This window comes from Agelaius phoeniceus, chromosome 25 (assembly GCF_051311805.1).
Source record: "Agelaius phoeniceus isolate bAgePho1 chromosome 25, bAgePho1.hap1, whole genome shotgun sequence".
Lineage (NCBI taxonomy): Eukaryota > Metazoa > Chordata > Aves > Passeriformes > Icteridae > Agelaius > Agelaius phoeniceus.
This window is the reverse complement of record NC_135289.1, coordinates 2,337,525-2,358,311: the sequence shown is the minus strand read 5'-3', so window position 1 is coordinate 2,358,311 and position 20,787 is coordinate 2,337,525. Positions and strand designations below refer to the sequence as shown.

Genomic DNA, 20,787 nt, shown 5'->3' with positions numbered 1-20,787 from the left:
GGGGCAATAATTCCCCAAATCCCAAAAGCCTGGATGGGGGCAGAGGTTCCCTGTGGAGGGTGAGGGGTGGCCCAGCATCCCAAAGTCTGGAAGGTCCGGCCCTTCCTGCTCCATCCCGGGAATAAAGCAGCAAAAGGTGATAAAACCCCCATGGCAGCTGTAAACTTGTCCCAACAATGACTTAAATTAAAGAGTGAGGGAACAAAGGGGGAAAAAATGAAGAAAAATGGGAAAAAAAAATGAAAAAAAGGAAAAAAAAAATGAAAAAAAGGAAAAAAAAAATGAAAGGAAAGAGGGGAAAGTAGGAAGAAAAATGGAGGGGGAAAGGGGAAAAATAGGGAGAAAGAAAAAAAGAAGAAATAAAGAAGAAAAAAAGAAAAAAGAGAAAAGGAAATGGAAAAAGGAAAGATGGGGAAAGGGGAATAAAGAAAAATGAAGGCAAAAATAAAAAAGGAAAATAAGGGAAATAAAGAAAAAATAGAAAAGGAAGAGGACAAAGGGAGAATAAGGGGAATAAAGAAAAAGGAAGAAAAAAGGAGAAGAGGAAAAGGGGGGAAAGGAAGAGAAAAAGAGAGAAAAAAAATAAAAAAAGAACAAACAAAAAAGAGAAAAAGAGGAAAAAATAAAGGAGATGGGGAAAATCCACGGTGCCTCGCAGCTCCTTGGGCAGGAGGGGAGGGGACTGGGATGGATTGTGATGGATTGGGATGGATTGGGATGGATCGGGATGGATTGGGATGGATTGGGATGGACTGGGATGCGGGCAGCAAAAGGGGGGCTCTTTGGTGCAGAGCCCGGGAATGGGCCGGGAATAAACCGGGAATATTCCAGGAAGGGCTGTCCCGGCGCTGGGAATGAGCCGGGAATGCTCCGGGAAGGAAGGGCTGTCCCGGCGCCCCGGGGATGCTCCGGGAATAAACCGGGAGTGAGCCGGGAATGAGCCGGGAATGAAGGGCAGTCCCGGCGCCCCGGGAATGAGCCGGGAATGCTCCGGGAATGAGCCGGGAATGCTCCGGGAATGAGCCAGGAATGCTCCGGGAATGAGCCGGGAATGGGCCGTGAACGCTCCCGGAAGGAAGGGCAGTCCCGGCGTCCCGGGAATGCTCCGGGAATGAGCCGGGAATGCTCCGGGAATGCTCCGGGAATGAGCCGGGAATGAGCCAGGAATGCTCCGGGAAGGCTCCGGGAAGGAACGAAGGAGGCGCTGTCCCGGCGCTCGCACGGCACCGCGGGCACGGGTGACACCTAGAGGGGCGCTGGAGGGGCGGCGGGGGGAGCAGGGAAACGCCGGGATCGGGCACGGGAGAGACCCCGCGGCAGCCCCGAGAGCCCCGGGAACCGCCCCAGGGAGTGCATGACCCCCGGGACACGGGGGGACACACGGGGGGACACACAGGGACACCCCGGTCCCTGCAGCCAGCTGGGCACGGAGGATGCGCCGGGGAAGGAAAAGGATGAGAGGGAAAGGAAAGGGATGAGGGGGAAAGGATGAGGGGGAAAGGAAGAGGATGAGGGGAAAAGGATGAGGGGGAAAGGATGAGGATGAGGGGAAAAGGATGAGGGGGAAAGGATGAGGGGAAAAGGAAAAGGATGAGGGAAAAAAGGAAAAGGATGAGGGGAAAAAAGGAAAAGGATGAGGGAAAAAAGGAAAAGGATGAGGGGAAAAAAGGAAAAGGATGAGGGGAAAAAAGGAAAAGGATGAGAGGGAAAGGAAAAGGATGAGGGGAAAAGGATGAGGGGGAAAGGATGAGGGGGAAAGGATGAGGTGAAAAGGATGAGGGGAAAAGGAAGAGGATGAGGGGAAAAGGATGAGAGGAAAAGGAAAAGGGTGAGGGGAAAAGGATGAGGGGAAAAAGGAAAAGGATGAAGGGAAAAGAATAAGGGGAAAAAGGAAGAGGATGAGGGGAGTCCAAGCTCACCCCACAGCGCCAGGAGCCCCTTGGGGGGGAGGTCCTGGTTTGAAAATCAAGTGAGTTTTTTTGGGATGCTATGCACAGCATTTGGGTGCTGTTTGACCACAGCATCCCAAAAAACCTCACTTGCCTTTCAGAGCAGGACAGGAGGTCACAGAGGTGGCACACGGGAACAGGTGACACCTTCCCCTGACCCACAGCTCTGGGTGTGGCATTTCCAGCCCCAAACGTGGCAACCCCCCGGGAATGTCACATCCCAGGAAAACGGGGACAGACAGGGACAGAGGAGACCTCGGGGTCTCACTCTGGAGAGCCCAGAGCTGGCCTTGAAACCCAGAGCAGCTCCAGGTCCACCACAGCAGATCCCTCACGACCTCGCTGGGTGCCAGGACAGCCAGAGCCAGCCTGGCTGTGCCAGGGAAGGGGAGGATTCCAGGGAATGGAGGATTCCCAGGGGAAGGAGAGGATTCCAGGGAAGGGGATGCTCCTGAGGGAAGGTGATGCTCCCCAAAGCCACCACAGGACACTGGGAATGCCACGCTGCCTCCCAGGAGGAGCCTGGCACTGGGTACCCACGTCACCACCCCAGAAAGAAAGAGCAGGGAGAAGAGGGGTGTTTGGTTGTGTTGTTCTCATTATTATTATTTTTTTTTTTGTGTGTGTGTGTGGTTTTTTTTTTTTTGGCATGAATACCATCTGTTCACCTGAACTACGGACCTTCTGTCTCTAAGAAATCTTTTGGTATCTTCCCATCTGGACGCAAACAAAAGGATGAGGAAAAGAAAAGATGAAAAGCAGAATTTCCTCCCCCCACCACCAGCAGCAGCAGGATTTGGCCACCACAGGGATCCTCCAGGGCCAGCTTTGATGACCCCCAGGTCCCCTGCAGGTGCTCATTTGTGGGGATGTTGCCCCTTTGCTCCACCGAGCCCCTGGCCCAGCTTTGGGGGTGGAATGGGGGGCACAGGGAGCCTTTCCCTGAAGTGACATGGGAGCAGTGGCCATCCCTGCTGGCTGGGAGGTGGCACCTGTGGCTGATGTCCAGCAGGGAGGAGGGAGCTGTGACCTTGCTGCCAGCACTGCTGGGGTGGTCAGCACTGCTGGGGATGGTCAGTGATGGTCAGCACTGATGGGGTGGTCAGCACTGATGGTCAGCACTGCTGGGGGTGGTCAGCACTGATGGGGATGGTCAGTGATGGTCAGCACTGCTGGGGATGGTCAGCACTGCTGGGGCCAGCAGCCCCCCACCAGCTGGGGCTCAGGGAGGGTGGCCAGGCTGGCAGGCTGCTCTGCTTGCCAGGCAGAGGTGACAAGGGGACACCGTCCCAGCACCGCGCTGCTTCGTGTCCATCCCAGCTCCGAGCCAAACCCCACACCCTGCACAGGATTCAGCCCCGTTTCTGCTGTTTCTTCCCCCAAAGCTGGGTGGAGGCAGCACATGGGCAGGGTCCACGATCCCTCCGTAGTGCAAAACCCACTGGGGGACACAGAGGTGACAGCAGGGCCCTGCCATGGCTCCCCAGGGCTCAGGGGACAGAGGTGCCTTCCCTGCAGGAAGGAAGGAGGGACCGTTTTGGACAGGAACAACCAACCTACCATCCTCGTCCACCAGTCACTAACCAAGGGAGGAGGGCAGGACAAGTCCAGCTCTTGGGGCTTTGCTTCCATGTCTTGGTGGGGCCGGTCCGTCCCCAGGCAGTGGCAGCGTGAGGGACACGCCAGCAGCAACAGGTTGGTGTCATTGTCATTGTCATCGTCCCAAGGAAAACCCTTTTGCTTTGTGGAAGTGCCTTGAAAGAACCAGGATAACGCCAAGGTCACCTTGGGGAGGTGGGAGCGTGGCTTGGTCTCCGTCCAGGAGGGTGGGAAGGGTTTGCCCCTGGGTGGGGGAGGAGGAAGGAGTCCTTAGGACAAGTCCTCCACCGGCAGCTCCTCCTCCAGGTCCCTGTCGTCGGGGATCGTCACATTCTGGTTGGTGGTGGCCATCAGTGACACGGGTCTGCTGTCGTCCTCTGCCTCAGCCGGCTCCTCCTTCACGTGCACGGGGTGGCTGTGGGGAAGGAGAGCCTTCAGCCTCAGGGAGTGGGTCCCACCACCCAAAACTCCCCAAATTTTCTGGTCCAGAAACCCCCATCACCCTGGGAGCAGGAGCCAAAACCCCCTTTGCTCTGAAAGCTGCCCTCAAGCAGCTCCTGGTGGCTGTGGGGAAGGAGAGCCTTCAGCCTCAGGGAGTGGGTCCCACCACCCAAAAACTCCCTGAAATTCTTGGTCCAGAACCTCCCTCACCCTGGGAGCAGGAGCCAAAACCCTCCTAGCTCTGAGGACAGGAGCCAAAACCCCCCTCACACTGGAATAGGAGCCCACAAGCAGCTCCTGCTGGCTGTGGGGAAGGGGAGCCTTCAGCCTCAGGGAGCTGATCCCATCACCCAAAATTCCCTGAATTATTTGGTCCAGAGCCCCCTCACCCTGGGGATGGGAGCCCAAACCCCCTTTGCTCTGAGAGCTGCCCACAAGCAGCTCCTGGTGGCTGTGGGGAGAGGGAACCTTCAGCCTCAGGGAGCTGATCCCATCACCCAAGACTCCCAGAGGTTTTTCATCCAGAACCCCCTCACTGGGGATGAGAGCCTACAAGCAGCTCCTGGTGACTGTGGGAAGCCTTCAGCCTCGGGGAGTGGGTCCCACCACCCCAAACTCCCCGAAATCCTTGGTCCAGAACCCCCCTCACCCTGGGAGCAGGAGCCAAAACCTCCCTTGCTCTGAGAGCTGCTTGAGGGTGGTGTGTGGCTGTGGGGAAGGAGAGCCTTCAGCCTCAGGGAGTGGGTCCCACCACCCAAAACTCCCTGAAATTCTTGGTCCAGAACCCCCTTACCTTGGGGACAGGAGCCCAAACCCCCTCACCCTGGTGATGGGACCCCAAACCCCCTCACCCTGGTGACGGGAGCTGCCAGTGCCCCACGTGCCAGCCTCCCTGAGCACCCCTGTGCCCTGGCAGGGCCAGGCTGACCTGTACTGCTGTGGGGACAGGCGGGGGCTGTTGCTGCCGTTGCTGTTGACCTGCTCCACGGTGCTGCTGACGTCGTCGTGGCCCACGTGCAGCATGGCACTGGCCGAGCTGGTGTTGATCATGGTGGGGCTGTTGAGCAGGGGGAAGCTGCTCTCTGCCAGTGCAGCCTGTGACAGGGAGCACGAAGGGATGTGGAATTTAGGTTAGAAGGGCCTTAAATCACATCTCATCCCACCCCCCTCTGTGGTGGGCAGGGACACCTTTCACTGTCCCAGGTTGTTCCAAGCCCTGTCCAGCCTGGCCTTGGAGACTCCCAGGGATGGAGTCTGTGCCAGGGCCTCCCCACCCTCACAGGAATGATCTCTTCCATACATCAAACCTAAATTTCCCCCTCTTTCAACTTGAACCCATCCCCCTTGCCCCTCATTTCCTGACGAGATGCAAGACCCCAGTGGAGAACAGGACTGTGGAGGGTTCAGTGTCCCCATGTCCCTGTCAGTGCCAGGGCTGAGTCCTTACCTGGTAACTTGCATTAAGTGCTCCATAACCGAGTCCTGAAATCATATTTTTGACTAAGGTGGGACTCCTGCAGGAAGAGAGAGAACAGAGGGATGCAAGGCTGAGCATTCCCAGCCTGGGGACCGGGGTTGGTGGCAGCTCTGGGGCTGTGTCCCACGGGGAAGGAGCACCCACCCTGTCATCTTTGGTGGCCTTCTCTTTTGGTACTCGTGCTCGTCCACGGTCCACACGGCGCCCTTGACGTTCTCCACGCGCACGAAGCACTTGTGCAGGCTCAGGTTGTGGCGCACGGCGTTCTGCGGGCACATGGGCCTCAGTGCCTCGGCCTTGCCATCCTCCCCCCTGCCCAGCCCCACACCTCCTGGGGGTGTCCTGCCCCCCAAAAAAGACCCCTGGCTGCTCCCTGACCCCATTGGCACCGAGTGGTCCGGACCTCACTTGGAGCCTGATGCTGAGGAAGGTGGGGACAGGGTGGGACAAGGGATGGCAGCTCCACGGCAGCTCTGGTGATGCTCAGCAAAGCCAGCTCCTCTTTCCCTTCCTTTTTCTTTCCCCCCCCCCCCCACCCCTCCCCTGTCGTTTTGGTCCTTTCCCTCCCTTTCTTCTTTACATCGACCATCTTTACATTTCTAAATGTAAAATAAAGAGACACACACGTAGGCAGACAGCGCAGCCCCGAGAGATACCAGCTCCCTTTTCCCCTTCCAACTCCCTGCCATTTGCTACTGCCCCTATTTCATTACCAATTTTAATTTGCCTCTAATTAAATCCTGTGTATTTTTCCGACTCACTTGCTAATCCATGAGGGAGGCAGGAGGCTGGAGTGGAATCTCTCCGAGCTATAATTACAAAGGGCCTAATCACGCCGGGGCTCTGCCTTTGAATAAATTTCCTTGCATTAAGGTTCTCAGATTCTCTGCCTTGCAAATGAGAATGACCCCAATTTCAGGAAGTTGGCCTCGGAGGGGTTTTTTTTTCTCTCCTTTTTTTTTTTTTTATTTCGAGTCCTGATTCGTGATGAGAGACTAATTCGTTACGCTAAAACATTAACAGCAATTTAAAAGGTCGAACGGGGGCTGTATAAACAAAGGAGCCTGGCCAGCACAACAAGGCAAGAGGAGACACAAGGACTGAGCCCCCCCCGTGCCTTCGAGTGCCAGAGTGCCCAGAACTCAGCAAATGGCACCAGCATTTGGATTGGAATTTGAGGAGAAAAACAAAGCTGGGCTCTTCCCTTGTCATCCATTTGTCCATCCATGGATCCATCCATTCATCCATCCATGCATCTATCCATGGATCCATCCATCTGTGGATCCATCCATGGATCCCTCCATCCATGGATCCATGGATCTATCCATCCATCCATCCCTCCATCCATCCCTCCCTCCATCCATCCATCCATCCATCCATCCATCCCTCCATCCATCCATCCAAGGCTCCTGTGACCCCTTGGGGACCCTCTGTGAGCAGCTCCCAGGGTCCCTGGGGAGGGAGCCCCAGGCCCAGCCAGGGCTGCCTGGTGGGATTTTGGGGGCACCCCTGGGTCACAGCAGGACTCTGACCCAGCTCCTCAGGGGACAGCTGGTGTGGCTGAAGCCAGGCCCTGTGTCCCAGCCTCGTGTCACTGTCACCCAGAGGGACATGCTCCATTTGGGCTGTGCCCTGGCACTGGGCTGTGGCACCCCTTGGCCCCACACTCTGCTCTGGCATCACCCAGACAGGACAGAGAGACATCCCAGGGACCTGGAGTTCCAAGAGGGACCCCAGGGAGCAGGACAAGCCCTTGTCCCCCACTCTGTCCTCACCCCAGGACTGTCCTGTCACTGTCCCTGAGAGCACACGCAGGATGTCCCTCCCTGCCAGGCAGGGTCCTGCCCACACTCCCTCCTTCCTTTTGCCCCAACAAAGCCCTGGCTGCAGCCAGGAGTGTGGCAAAGTCAGAACTTCCCCTGCCCAGTGTCCCCTTTTTGCCCTGGTGACATCCCCTGCTCTGAGTCATGGTGAGGATGGGCTTGGGAAGGCTCAGCTGGGGATAAAATAAAATAAAATATAAAATAAAATAAAATAAAATAAAAAACATAAAATAAAATAAAATAAAATAAAATAAAAAACATAAAATAAAATAAAATAAAATAAAATAAATAAATAAAATAAAATAAAGTAAAATAAAATAAATAAAATAAAATTAAAAAATAAAATAAAATAAAATAAAATAAAATAAAATAAAATAAAATAAAATAAAATAAAATAAAATAAAATAATAAACCCTGGCAGTGGGCAGGGTATGATCCTGCACCCCTGGAGCCTGGCATGCCCCATCCCTGTGCTGCTGCCAGGTCACAGGGGAGGTCCCAGGCCAGCCCCTGTTTGGGGACAGAGGGGACATGTCCCCTGCCTCAGCCTGAGGTGGTTTTGTGTTTCCAGGCAGTGTTTGCTCAGAGCCAGGCCCAGCTGCTCTGTTTGCTTCTCATCTCTCTCCTCTAATGATGTTTGCTCTGCACCCTCCACCCACTCCCTGGGCCCTGCTGGGGTCTCCCTGTGGCTTCCCCACCTTGGTCCCCAGCACTCCTGTCCCATCCCAGAGGGGAGCTACAGGAAAGGAGGGAAAAACCCCAGAAAAGTGGTTTTCAAGGGGAGGAAATATGTTATTTTTTGCTGTGTATCCCCCTCCAGAAGAAGCCTGGCCTTGGGCACTGCAAGTTGTGAAGGGAGTTATCCTTGTTATCCTTCCCCCCCTCAAGCTCTTTTTAATCCCCTTTTGGTGGTAGAACAGGAAAAAAATAAAAGAATAAAAAAAAGGGAAGCAGAAAACTGAGGGATGCCCTTCTCCAAGTCTGCCCTTGCTAACACGGGGTATGTGGAAACTGCAAAAAAAACCCCAAAATATTTATTCCTTTCAGCAACAAAAAGGCAGGAAAAAGGCAAATTCACCTCATTGCCGAGGGGGAAACTGAGGCTCTGGGGGCAGTGATGCCACAGAGGGCTCTGCCCCATTGCTGCCACCCTGTCCCCATTCCAGGGGTTTGCCAAAATGCCTGATATCCACCCAAAAGCTTCCCAGGGAAGCAAAGCCAGGATCTGCAGCAGCAACACACGGGGGCCCTGAGCTCCTGGAGAATGGATTCCTCCTCCTCAAGCCTCTCCAAAAGCTCCATCTCACTTGCACCTTGCTGATTTTAATTATTTTTATTTGAACTAGCAGGTTTCCCTCTTCACTCCTTGCTGCCCTGAGCAGGAGGAGAGCTGAAGCTGCCTCTCAGTAAATATGGGCAGCAGGAAACAACAAATAAATAAATCTTCCCTGGTTGAGGCAAGAAGTGAATCACAGAATCACAGAACTGCTCCTTCCACACCCCCCTGCTCCTCTCAGATGGCTTTTCCCAGTTTTGATTTCTAAAAAAAAACCAAGAGGGAGCAGCCCCAGCACTCATGCGCAGCTCCAAAATTCACTCCAGCAGTGAATTCTCCCCAAAATTCAATCCAGTTCTGGGGAGAATTCACCCTCCCAAAATTCATTCTCGCCAGGCTGGCGACAAAACCTCCTCAGTGACAAAAACTTTTGTCTGAGAGGGGTGGGGGGGACCTGATGGGTACAGGCAGCTGTTTGGGGGGTGGCAGAGGGGTTTCCCTGCTGATGGTCCCCCTGCCACCCCCTCTCATCCCTCCCTGCATTCCCAGCCACCAGCAGTGTCACCTGCCCCCAGGTTATCATTAACCTCATTTGCTATTTCCAGTCTCTCTCTCTCTCTCCTGCCTCTGCCCTTGTTCTCCACAGAAAATCCCTGGATTTTACCACACAGCCCTTTGCTGTATCCCACTGTAGGGATGATGCATCACCACAGCCCAGTGAGGCGTTTTGGGGGGGGGGCAAAAAAAGTGGGATTTGGTCCTAAAATAATTTCTTACAGCATTTTAGAGCTGGGCAATGAATTGGCCCTTGAGCACAGGAGCATCTCCTGCAGCAGCCAGGCCTGGGTGGGATGGGGTGAGGCATGGGGGGAATGGGGTGAGGAAAGGGGGGAATGGGGTGAGCCCAGGGTGGGTTGAGGTGAAGTCTGGGTGGGTTGAGGTGAGCCCAAGATGGGATGGGGTGAGCCTGAGGGAAATGGGGTGAGCCTGGGGTTAATGGAGTGAGCCCAGGCTGGGTTGGGGAGAACCCAGGGTGGGTTGAGGTGAGTCCATGGTGGGTTGAGGTGAACCCAATGTGGGATTGGGTGAGCCAGGATAGGATGGAGTGAGCCTGAGCTGGGCTGGGGTGAGCCTGGGGTTAATGGGGTGAGCCTGGGGTTAATGGGGTGAGCCCAGGCTGGGTCAGGGAGAGCCCAGGGTGCCAGGCAGAGCTGCTCTCACCTTCCAGGTGGCCGTGTTCCTCCGGAAGTAGGCGAACATCCGCGTGAACCAGTTATAGATTTCATTCAACGTTAGCTGCCTGTCGGGGGTCTCCAGGATGGCCTGGGCAGCCAGACAGGGGACAAGGCTGTCACTTGTGAGGTTTGACACCCATCCCAAGGGGTTCAGCAGGTGGGAGGGGGGCCGAGGGAGGGTTTTGGGGTGCAGAGCTGGTCCCTGTGGCTCTCACCTGCCGGATGAGCGAGGCGTACGTGAAGGGCGGCCGGACGTCGGCGTTTTTGTAAAACTCGTGATTCTGCGCGAGCTCTGCAGGGACACAACAAACAGAGGGGACAGCTGGAGTGCAGGGACCCTCTGAGCCCCTCAGGAGGGCGCTGAGCCCCAGCCCAGAGCTCACCTGAAGAGATTGGGGTGCAGAACTTGTCCGAGTTCCTCCTGCGGATGGGCCCCACGTTGTGTAAAGTGGAAGAGCTGATGACGGAGGGGCCCTGCCGCAGGGGGGTGATGGGCGCCGTGGCCGAGGTGGGGGGATGAGGTAAACCGTCAGGAAACGTGTCAGAAGTGCTCTTGGAGAGGCTGGCACTGGAGACCAGGTTCAGCTGCACGGACAGGCAGGGAGGGAAGGGGTTGGGAAGGCTGGGAGAGCATCGGGAACGGCGGTGGTGGTGCCAAAGGAGGTGGGGAGGGGATGGCAGGGGGGGCTTGGTGGGATTGGAAAGGGTGGGATGCAGCCAGGGGGTGGGGATGGACCCAGGGGATGGGGATGGACCTGTGGGATGGGAATTAACTCATGGGATGGCGATGAACCTGTGGGATGGGAATTAACCTATGGGATGAGGGTGAATCCATGGGATGGGAATTAACCCATGGGATGGGGGTGAATCTGTGGGATGGGGATGGACCCATGGGATGGGAATTAACCCATGGGATGTGGGTGAATTTGTGGGATGAGGATGAATTTGTGGGATGGGGGTGAATCCGTGGGATGAGGGTGAATCCATGGGATGGGAATTAACCCATGGGATGTGGGTGAATTTGTGGGATGGAGATGAATTCGTGGGATGGGGGTGCAAGAGTGGGATGGGATGAACCTGCGGAATGGGGATGACTCCCTGGGATGGGAATTAACCCATGGGATGGGGATGAAACCCTGGGAGAAACCCGTGGGATGGGGATGCACCCACTCCATGTCAGAGCTGGTGGAGCAGCTGCATTTGCCAGAGGGTGGCCAGGGCACATCCATCCCCCAGAGCCCACCCAGGTGACCATGCACAGGGCAGGGAGGGGACAGCAGCCATCAGGGAGGGGACAAAGAGGGCAGGAAGGGACTCACGCTTACAGGCTGGCTGAAAGGCTTTGGCTCTGAAGGCCTCATGTGGAGATGGGCCATCATTGCTTGGAGACGCTCGCTCTCCTTGGCCAGCTGGGGGAGGCAGGAAGCAGGACAGGGATGGTCACACAGTGCCAAAGTCACCATGGAGGTGCCCACGGCCTGGAGGAGCTGCCACGAGCCCCCAAACCTGGTCTGGACAGGCAGCAACCCCCAGGGTGTCCCCCCAGGTGCCACCTCCTGCCTGATGCTGGTTCCTGAGAACCCCAGTGGGGCTGCGGCCTGTGGGGGCTGCTGCAGCCACCATGGAGGAGGGCACAGGGGCCACTCCAGCTCCGTGTGTGCATCGGGAAAGATCCACAGAGCCACTCCCAGGCTGCCCCCCACCAGCAGGGCCACCCACAACAGCCCTGGGTGCTCTTGTCCCCGTGCCCGCTGTCACTGTCCTGTCCCCTCTGCCTCCCGAGCAGCTCCCTGTCCATCGGTCCATCCATCCCCCAGCGCTCCCACATCGCTGTAATTGCTCCCTGCCTGTTTACTCCCTGCACTGAGCAGAGGCTGAAATATTCACTGTGGCACCAGGAGGGATTTTGAGCGCGGCGCAGCCGATGGGATCTGACACCCCACTCCCCTCCCGTCACCTTCCCTTTCCACCGGGACCCCTCAAGCTCGGGGGAGTCCCCACGCTCCAGCCAAGCCCCCTGGCAGGGCTAGGCGAGGAAGGGGTTAAAAGCAGGAGTTTGCAGCAAGTTTGGAGCAGCTCGGTGCTTTCTCTGCCGCGGTGCTCATTAGAGCTGACAGCTCTCCCCTCGTGATGCAGCCGGCACAGCGGGAGCTCCGCGCTCCAAACTTTCTAATTGGTGGCTCCGTGGCAGGTTCCTCTCTGCACACACAGCTCTGCTCTCACCCTTCAGCTCTTTTTTTTTTTTTTTTTTTTTTTTTTTTTATTATTATTATTATTTTTTCCCTCCTCTCCTTTTCCTTTCCCTCCCCTCTTTAAGCCCCAGTAATTGCTTTCAAGCTTTGGTGAGGTGTGGGGAGCAGGATGGATGGCAGGGATGGCCTGAGAGGGTGCAGCCTCCACAGCCACCCAGGTCTGGCTGTGTCCCCCCCATCCCACAGACCCTGTCAGGACCCTAATTCTGGGTGGGGGGGTCCCAAGGGTGCTGCAGATCGTGTCCTGCTGTGTCCTGGGCACACAGTGTCCCCTGTGGTGTCACACACACCATGGTGAGCCCCTGCCAGCCCAAGCATTGTCCCACCATGGGGGTGACCCCCCTGCCCCATCTCATTTTCCAACCCCTCCATTTCCTCCCCCCTTTTTCCCCCCCTCTTTTCTCCATTAACAGAATTGTGCAGAGCACGCTGGGGGCTCAGAGAGGCTAGCAAAAGCACTATTTAAAGAACTGCCTGGCCAAAAATAGCACCCCAAAGTTGGGCTCCAAAGACCACGCTCAGCCACCAAAATAAGTGGCCTGGTTTTCAAGCAGCCCCGTGGCTCCCAGGGAGGTGGGGACAAACCCTCCCATTTTCCACATCTGTGGCATGTCCTGTTACCCACAGGACACTTAGGGATGAGAGGGGAATGAGTTGGAGGGCTTGATTTCCACCTGGATGCAGGATTCCTATCTGGGAAATAATATTTAAAACAAGCCCCCACTTGGGTGGTTACAGTCCCTAATCCTGTAACGTTCTCCTGAGGGGAGCACAGGGTGACAAAGAGGTGGCTTTTTGTCCCTGTTTCCACAGGGCTGGGGTGGGACACCCACCTGTATCTCCAGCTGCTGTACCACCTGCATCTGGACTCGACACTGGGCCGTGCTCCGGTCATCAAGTGCATGTTCTGTGTTGAGGTGTCTGTGAGGAGAACACGGAGGTTTGGTTAGGCCTGGGCATGCCCAACACTCAGCCCCTCTGCTGGGGCCACACCTGGGATCAGCCCTGACCTGCAAATTGCTCAGGGATGCTCCAGCACCGCTGCCCAAAGCGGGGTGGGCACGAGGGAAACTGAGGCACGGAGGTGACTGAGCAAACCAGGCTGTGGCACCACCCCAAAGCCGGGCTGGAGGACACTCAGCCCTACCCCAGGCAGCCCCAGGGCGTTCAGGAGCAGCCTCTGGCACAGGGAAAGCCCCGTGGAGGTTCCTGGAGCAGGCAGGAGGTGCCAGCAGGACCTGAGGAGCAGGTTCCCAGGACAAAGGCAGCGCCTTCCATGCTCTGAGGAAAGCCCTGAGGGCAGAAGGTGCCATTTCCAGGCTGTTCCCCTCCATTTCCAGGCTGTTCCCCTTCCTGCCTCGTGTTTATGAGGTGCTTGCTTTAGGAAGCACCAGGACCTTTGGTCCTTGCTGCCCTCCCTCCTCCTCAGGGAGGGGAAGGGCTCCTGGTGACAGAGCCAGGGACATCCAGCAAAGCACCAGCCTGGGGACACAGCCAGCCCTGAGGATGTCACAAGGCCAGGCCACGTCCTTGCTGGGGTGGGCACGAACCTGGGGCGGCCTCACAGGAGGAGCAGCATGGTTTGGAGAGGGATTCTGGGGAAATGCCGCCCTGGGAACACCCCAAAAGGTGATGCTGGGGGGTCCCAGGGGCCGTGTGCCAGGTGCTCCCCAGGACTGAGGCTGAGACACCCCAGAGAAGGCGCCTCAGCCTCCCCAGGCTGGCTCTGGAGCAGGGCAGGAGTCTCACCCTGCTGCCTGTGAGAGCCTCCCAGCCCCAGCGTGCACAGACACGTCAGGGAGCCAGGCCCTGCTGCCAAACCCATCTGTGAGCAAAGCCCCCAGAGCCCCAGCCCTGCTCCTCTCCCTGCCTGGCACAGCCAGGGCACGGCTGCTTCTCCAGGGGAACAAAGCCAGGTGGGAATGGAGCCATTTCCCACTGACCCCCACCCCAACCCAGCACAGCTCCGAGGCCACGCTGCCCCTGCCAGCCCAGCACAGACCACCCCAGCTGCCCAGGGAGGGGATGCCCAGGAGATGCCCAGAGGATGCCCAGAGGAGGCTCCAAGCTGCTGCCCAGACTCAAGGCAGGCTCCAGCTCCAGCTGGGCTTGGCCTTTGGGAGCTGCAAATTTTCTGTCTGTCTGTCCCACACCCCAACATGTGCCCAGGTTGGCAAGGAGGGGGCAAAAACCCTTCCCCAGTGCTGCTGAGGGGCTGCCCTCGTGCCCAGGTTGGCAAAGAGGGGACAGAAACCCTTCCCCAGTGCTGCTGAGGGGCTGCCCTCATGCCCAGGGGGGCAGGAGGGGACCCTGCCTGGCACAGCACAGCTCTGCCAGCCCCCTGACCCAGCTCTGGGCATTCCCTGCCAGCTCCAGCTGCAGTTCCCAACCTGGAGCTTGCTCATCTGCCCCGTGCCACTCGGACATGCCCTGCCAGGCAGGAGGAGATGCCTTATCTGGATTCACCCCATGACTCAGAGGCAGAGGAAGGAGGACACAGGAGGCTGAATCATCCTTCACTCATCCCCGGGCTGCCTTCACACCTCCTCATCCTCCCGGGCAAGGCCTCTAGTGGTTTGGCACAGTCCAAGGGATGTTCCCACCCAGAGCCAACCCTCAGAGGGTGGCAGAGGACAGAGGATGAGTTTGGAACACCCCAAAACCAAAACCTGCCCGCTGCAGAGCGCGGCGCTCGGCGAGCAGACAGCCGGGGAGGCGGGGGAAGGAGCCCCGTCAGCTCCTTCTGATGTCTTTGCTAAAAATCCTGGCTACAAAGAGATCTAATTGCAAATGAACTAATTAAGTAAACCTCTGACGATGCGTGAAAACAATTTGTTTGACCCTGACGCTAGCAGAGGGCTCTCAGACAGCAGAGTTAATCAGTCAGCGCCGGAGCCCACAAGCGGTGTCAGCGGTGCCATCTGCCATCTGCTGCCTCCCCCCCGTGTCCCCAGCAGGGCTGCCAGCCCCCCTCGCCTGCTGCCCGGGCTCTGGCCTCCTCCAGATCATTCACTCATCCCATGGCTTGGCTTGGAAGTGCTCATAAAGCTCATCCCATTCCACCTTTGCCACGGGCAGGGTCACCTTCCACTCCAAGCCAGCCCGGCCTTGGACGTTTCCGAGGATGGGACAACACCAGCAGCAACTCCTGCTGGGTTTTCTCCTTCTCCATGTGGTCACCTAGCTCAAGGTACACACTATGGGATGCCTGGACCAACTCCCAAGATCTTCCCTTCCATTAGGTGCATTCTGTCCTTGATGGAATGCAGGGACAGAATCATCCTCTTTGAGATGCTTGGTCTCCTGTTTTCTCCTCCTTCATGAGGTCACCTAGCTCAGGGTACACATTTTAGGATGCCTGGTCTCCTGTTTTCTCTTCCATGAGGTCACCTAGCTCAGGGTACACATTTTAGGATGCCTGGTCTCCTGTTTTCTCTTCCATGTGGTCACCTAGCTCAGGGAACACACTTTGGGATGCCTGGATCAACTCCCAAGATCTTCCCCTCCACCAGGTGCATTCTGTCGCAGCTGGGACAGAAAAACCTGCCCCAAAGAGGTGGCACTTACTTGACAAACTGCCCCAAGTCCTCACAGAGGGTTTCGCAGCCAGGCCACTTGCACTCTCCGTGGCCGTAGAGCGGGTGGGAGCCGGGGGTCTCTTCGTGGGAAGAGCTGCACAAGAGGGAAAGGGGCCTTCAGATGGGGCAGCTGGGATGCTCCAGCATTCCCAGGCAAGGGGACAACCCTGGGGCACCCACGGGACCCCCACAGTGACAGCTCCCTGTCCTCTGTGGGTGCAGCAAAACAGTGCCAGGCCTCTTTTATGGGGTGGGCAGAAACCCCCATCCCTCCCAGCCCTGTGGGTGATGGGTCCCAGCCCCATCCACCTCTCCAGGAATAAAAACACAAAGTGCCAGGGCCCGACCCGGCTCTACCTGTCCCTTCTGGGCGTGTGCATGGTGCTCTGTCCATTGGGCAGAGGGTGGTGGGAAATGGGAGGCGAGACCTTGGCGGCCGAAAACGAGGTAGAGTTGGAGGTGTTGGTGGTGAGGTCAAGACCTTCCTGCTTAATGCTGTCATCCACGGGCTGGGTGGCCGTGACCTCCTTCCAGAGCTGCTGGAGGTCTGAGGGGCAAACAGCTGAGGCACAGGAGAGAGTGAGCAATGTCAGCAGGGACACGAGGCAGCAGCCAGGGCTTCCTCCCTGCTCCCTGACTCCCCAGATCTCACCCAGCACTGGGAGAGCATCACCTGGAGCTGGGCACAGCAAGGAGAGGCTGCAGAAACACAGAGCAAGGCACCTGCAGCGCTCACAGAGCTGTTCCCAGAAGGGAGAGGAGCCTGATTTCCCAAATCCTGGCACCCTCCTGCCAGAGGAAGAGGTGTCCCAAATCCTGACCCTCCTCTGCCAGAGGAAGAGAGGTGCCCCAAATCCTGACACTCCTGTGCTAGAGAAGAGTTGTCCCAAATCCTGGCACCCCCTTGCCAGGGTACCCCAAATGCTGACACTCCTCTGCTACAGAAGAGGTGTCCCAAATCCTGGCACTCCTCTGCTAGAGGAAGAGGTGCCCCAACCCCGCACCCCTCTGGAACCCAGACCCCAACCCTGCACGTCTCCAACTGCTGACACCATCACCCCCCAAACTTTGGGGGCATCACAAAACCCAACACCACAGCCCCTCCCCAGCCCCCCTCACCCAGATCTGGGCAAGCTCCAGCCCAGGACGCCCCCTCCCCAGGCCGTGGCGCTTACCTTGGGGCAGGGTCTGCAGGGGCACCGTGCCCTGCCCCGGCGGGAGGCTCACCAGGCCCTGGCGCTGCAGGTTTAACAGGTGCTGCTGCTGGAGCTGCTGCATCTGCAGGAGCTGCTGCTGGAAGGCCAGCTGCTTGTTCCCCAACGGCTGCTGAGACAAAAGGAGGGACAAATCCGAGCTTTATTCCCGGCCTGGCAGGGCAGGAGGGGGCTGGAGGTGGCGGCGAGGGGCGCTGGCAGCGAGGGGTGGCGGCGCTGGGGACGCCGCGCCCGGCGGTGCCTCCATCCTGCTGCGGGGCCTGCTCGGCTCAGAGGCTTTGATCTATCGGAAGAGGAGGGGAAGGAAAGGGAAAAGGGGAAGGGAAAAATAAAGCGCTGGAAAGAAAAGGGAGAGAGAGGAGCTGGGGGTTTGCTCGGAGGAACACGCAAAGCTCGGCTTGGGGGGGTCCCACGGGGGAGGCTCAGCTGTGGGGTTGGTGTTAAAAAAGGGGGGGTCCCAGCAGGCAACAGGCACAGAAATTTCTCCTGTAAGGCAGAAATTTATATTATGTTTGTCAAAAATGACTGTTAGGAGCTCTTTCTTGGTGAGGGGCTGGAACTGGTGCAGGGAAGGGGGTGCCCAGTGCCAGTGTGGGTGTCCCCACCCCAGCCACAGCCACCCCCCAAGAAGGTGACTCTCCCTCACCCCCTGGAGCTGGCCAGGCTCTGACCAGCATCGCTGGCCCTAAACTAGTTAGGCAGGATGGGTCCCTGGGGAGGCGCCGAGAAATCCATGAGAATTAAGTGAAGGGGAGAGAATTCAATTAGGGCTGGGGACAGGCAGCTGCTAATCCGAGCTGGCCGGGAGAGGGGAGCTGCCCCGGGGCTGCCCGGCCTCATTAGTGGGGCAGGCGGCTCCGTGACCCCGTGAACCCCCCCAAACCCCCCTGCTTGGGCAGACGGTGCCGGCGGGGAGCCAGGCTGGGGCACGTCCCCCCCTCGCTGCACTCTGCAGCCCCCCAAAGGAGAATTTCCGTGTTCGTGCTCTGACTGAGCAGCACGAGAGCTCTGCAGGCAGGATGGCCTTGTTTTGTGAGCATCAGGGGAGTCAGGCCCCTCAGGCACTGGGAATTCCAGGGAACTGGTGATCCCTGAGGCTGCATCAACAGGGAGCAGCAGCCAGACTCTCTGTGGCAATCCCAGTCCCTGACTGAGTCTGGGGCCATCCCAGTCCCTGAGTCTGGGGCCATCCCAGTCCCTGAGTGAGTCTGGGGCCATCCCAGTCCCTGCCTGAGTTTGGGGCCATCCCAGTCCCTGACCGAGTCTGGGGCCATCCCAGTCCCTGACTGAGTCTGGGGCCATCCCAGTCCCTGACCGAGTCTGGGGCCATCCCAGTCCCTGACTGAGTCTGGGGCCATCCCAGTCCCTGACTGAGTCTGGGGCCATCCCCATCCCTGAGTGAGTTTGGGGCCATCCCAGTCCCTGAGTGAGTTTGGGGCCATCCCAGTCCCTGACTGAGTCTGGGGCCATCCCAGTCCCTGAGTGAGTTTGGGGCCATCCCAGTCCCTGACTGAGTCTGGGGCCATCCCAGTCCCTGACTGAGTCTGGGGTCACACCCAGGGCCTCACTGGATGCAGGTGGATCCCTGTGGATGTTGCTGATGCTCAGCCTTGGCTTTGTGAATCAGAGGGTGAGGATGGGCTCCAAACCCCTCTCTGCAACATCAGGCACCACCACGAGTCCTGTCTAGGGTACAGACTGTGTTTAATTCCAGTTTCTCAGCCTCAGGGAGATGTGTGGGCTCTCCCTGTCCTCTCCACCTCTTGGCCACAGTGGAATTGCCTCCCCAGAGTCAGAGCTGGATCCTCCCTGGCTCTGTCTCAGTCCTGCACCTCTGAGGCTTAAAGATTAAGGCACAAATCAAAGCAATTCCTGCTCAGTGAAGAGAAATCCCTGACTCCTGAGCCACGAGGGCTCCAGGCCATGGGATCAGCAGGATGGAGGGAAAAGGGCAGGACCAGGCTGCAGCCTGAGAGCTTTAACAGCTTCTCTGTCCCCCAGGGTGTCCCCTCCTGGCGAGGGGAAGCTCTGCCACTGTGTGGGATGGACACACTGTCCTTGCCTTGCTTAGAAACAGCAGCTGGGAAGGGATGGGATGGGAAGGGATGGGATTCTCCTCCCCTTCCCGGCTCCACCACCGCCCTCCCCAAGGGCCCTGGGGCAGGCCCAAGCTCTGCTCCAGCACAGCCTCATCCACGTCACTTCCAGGCTGAGCTGCTGGGAGTGGGTGAGGTCAGGAGGATCCCTGGGCACGTTGCCTGCATCCCACAGCCCAGCCAGGCTCTCCTGACCTGGCCTGGCTGGATTCAGACCCCCTGACGCTGTTGAACCTGGTGATGTGAAGGTTGAACCTACACGTGCCTCAAATCCATGTCCCTCCAGCTTCCACAGACCAGGAACAGGAGGAGCAGCCCCAGGAACACAAATCCAAGCCTTGATCCAAGGCTTGATCCAAGGGGAAGCCAATCTGCCACCCCTAGGGAACACCTGTGGCACCACAGACCTCTAAAGCCCTGAGTGATGGGTGAAGGGATGCAGAGCCATCCACCAGCCCACAGCCAAGCTTTCCCTGGAGGAACCAGGCTGGGGAGAGCCTGGATGACAGCTCCAGCTTTCCCAAAAACCTCACAGCCCGCTGATCCTCATGACTCCCATTTCCCCTTGGAAAAGCCACTCCCAGAGGAGCTGGGGCCGAATCCTGGGCCTGGCTCCCCCAGCTCATTTCCAGCTCATTCCTAACCCATTCCCAGCCCATTCCCAGCACATTTCCAGCTTGGGGCTGGGGGTCTGCAGCATCCCTGAGGCTTGGCTCCCCCAGCTCATCCCCATCTCATTCCCAGCTCGTTCCTGGGACTGGGGGATTGCAGCATCCCTGAGACCTGGCTCCCCCAGCTCATTCCCAGCTCATTTCCAGCCCATTCCCAGCTCATTCCCAGCCCTTTCCCGGCGTGGGGCTGGGGGTCTGCAGCATCACCAAGGTCTGGTTCCCCAGCCCATTCCCAGCTCATTCCCAGCCCACTCCCAACACATTCCTGGCTTGGGGCTGGGGGTTTGCAGCATCCCTGAGGCTTGGCTCCCCCAGCTCATTCCCAGCTCATTTCCAGCCCATTCCCAGCTCATTCCCAGCCCATTCCCGGCGTGGGGCTGGGGGTCTGCAGCATCACCATGGGGTTCCCCAGTCCATTCCCGGCTCATTCCCAGCCCATTCCCGGCATGGGGCTGGGGGTCTGCAGCATCCCCGAGGCCTGGCTCCCCCAGCCCATTCCCAGCTCATTCCCAGCCCATTCCCAGCCCATTCCCGGCATGGGGCTGGGGGTCTGCAGCATCCCCGTGCATTAGATGCAGCTGAGTGGGTGCAGCCACCGGGGCAGGAGGCGCCGTCACTTTGATTTATGAGCACATCAGGAGGAGTTTGCGCCGTGACACGCGGGACTGACAGCAGCACTTCATTAAGCTGACACCAGGGTTAGGAGCCAGCAGCTCCCCCTCCCCACGCTGCCTGTCTCAGCACAGGGACAACCCCTGCCCTCAGCGGCTCTGGGCACACACTGGGACCTTCCCAGGGCATTTGGGGGGCTCTGCACCCCGTGGCTCCTCCAAGCATCCAGGGAGGAGCAGGATGGGAGACATGAGCACAGCTCCTTGTTTCCCCCACACCCAGGATGCTGCTGGAGGCTGGGGGGTGGCTCTCACACCCCAGCACAGCAAAATGCTCCAGGAAGGGCTGGGATGTGCCACAGCTCAGCCCCATCCCGGTGGGATGCATGGATTCATGGATCAGCTGCCTTGCTCTGTCCCTTCCTCCAGAGTGGCACAGCACCCATGGACACAGAGCATCCTTAGGGACAGGATGCTGCTGACAGGCTCTTCACACACATTTCCATCCTCTTGTCTGTCCTTCCCTTCTCTGAGGCATTCCCCATCCCAGGGAGATCAGAGCTGC

The 20,787-nt window shown here is 57.9% G+C and overlaps 1 protein-coding gene across 1 annotated transcript in view; it reads right to left on the bottom strand.

The window, feature by feature from the left end:
- Positions 1-1,745: 1,745 nt before the first annotated feature.
- FOXP4 (forkhead box P4) overlaps positions 1,746-20,787 on the bottom strand; it is a 58,999-nt gene continuing 39,957 nt past the window's right edge. Inside the window, exons 6-17 of the mRNA XM_077190586.1 lie at positions 16,806-16,953; positions 15,988-16,192; positions 15,620-15,724; positions 12,886-12,973; positions 11,120-11,209; positions 10,184-10,385; positions 10,016-10,092; positions 9,787-9,888; positions 5,611-5,732; positions 5,437-5,503; positions 4,918-5,084; positions 1,746-3,963 (exon numbers count right to left, since the gene is read on the bottom strand). Of these exons, the coding sequence (XP_077046701.1) occupies positions 3,819-3,963; positions 4,918-5,084; positions 5,437-5,503; positions 5,611-5,732; positions 9,787-9,888; positions 10,016-10,092; positions 10,184-10,385; positions 11,120-11,209; positions 12,886-12,973; positions 15,620-15,724; positions 15,988-16,192; positions 16,806-16,953 (1,518 nt within the window). The 3' untranslated portion in view covers positions 1,746-3,818. The remainder of the gene's footprint in view (positions 3,964-4,917; positions 5,085-5,436; positions 5,504-5,610; positions 5,733-9,786; positions 9,889-10,015; positions 10,093-10,183; positions 10,386-11,119; positions 11,210-12,885; positions 12,974-15,619; positions 15,725-15,987; positions 16,193-16,805; positions 16,954-20,787) is intronic.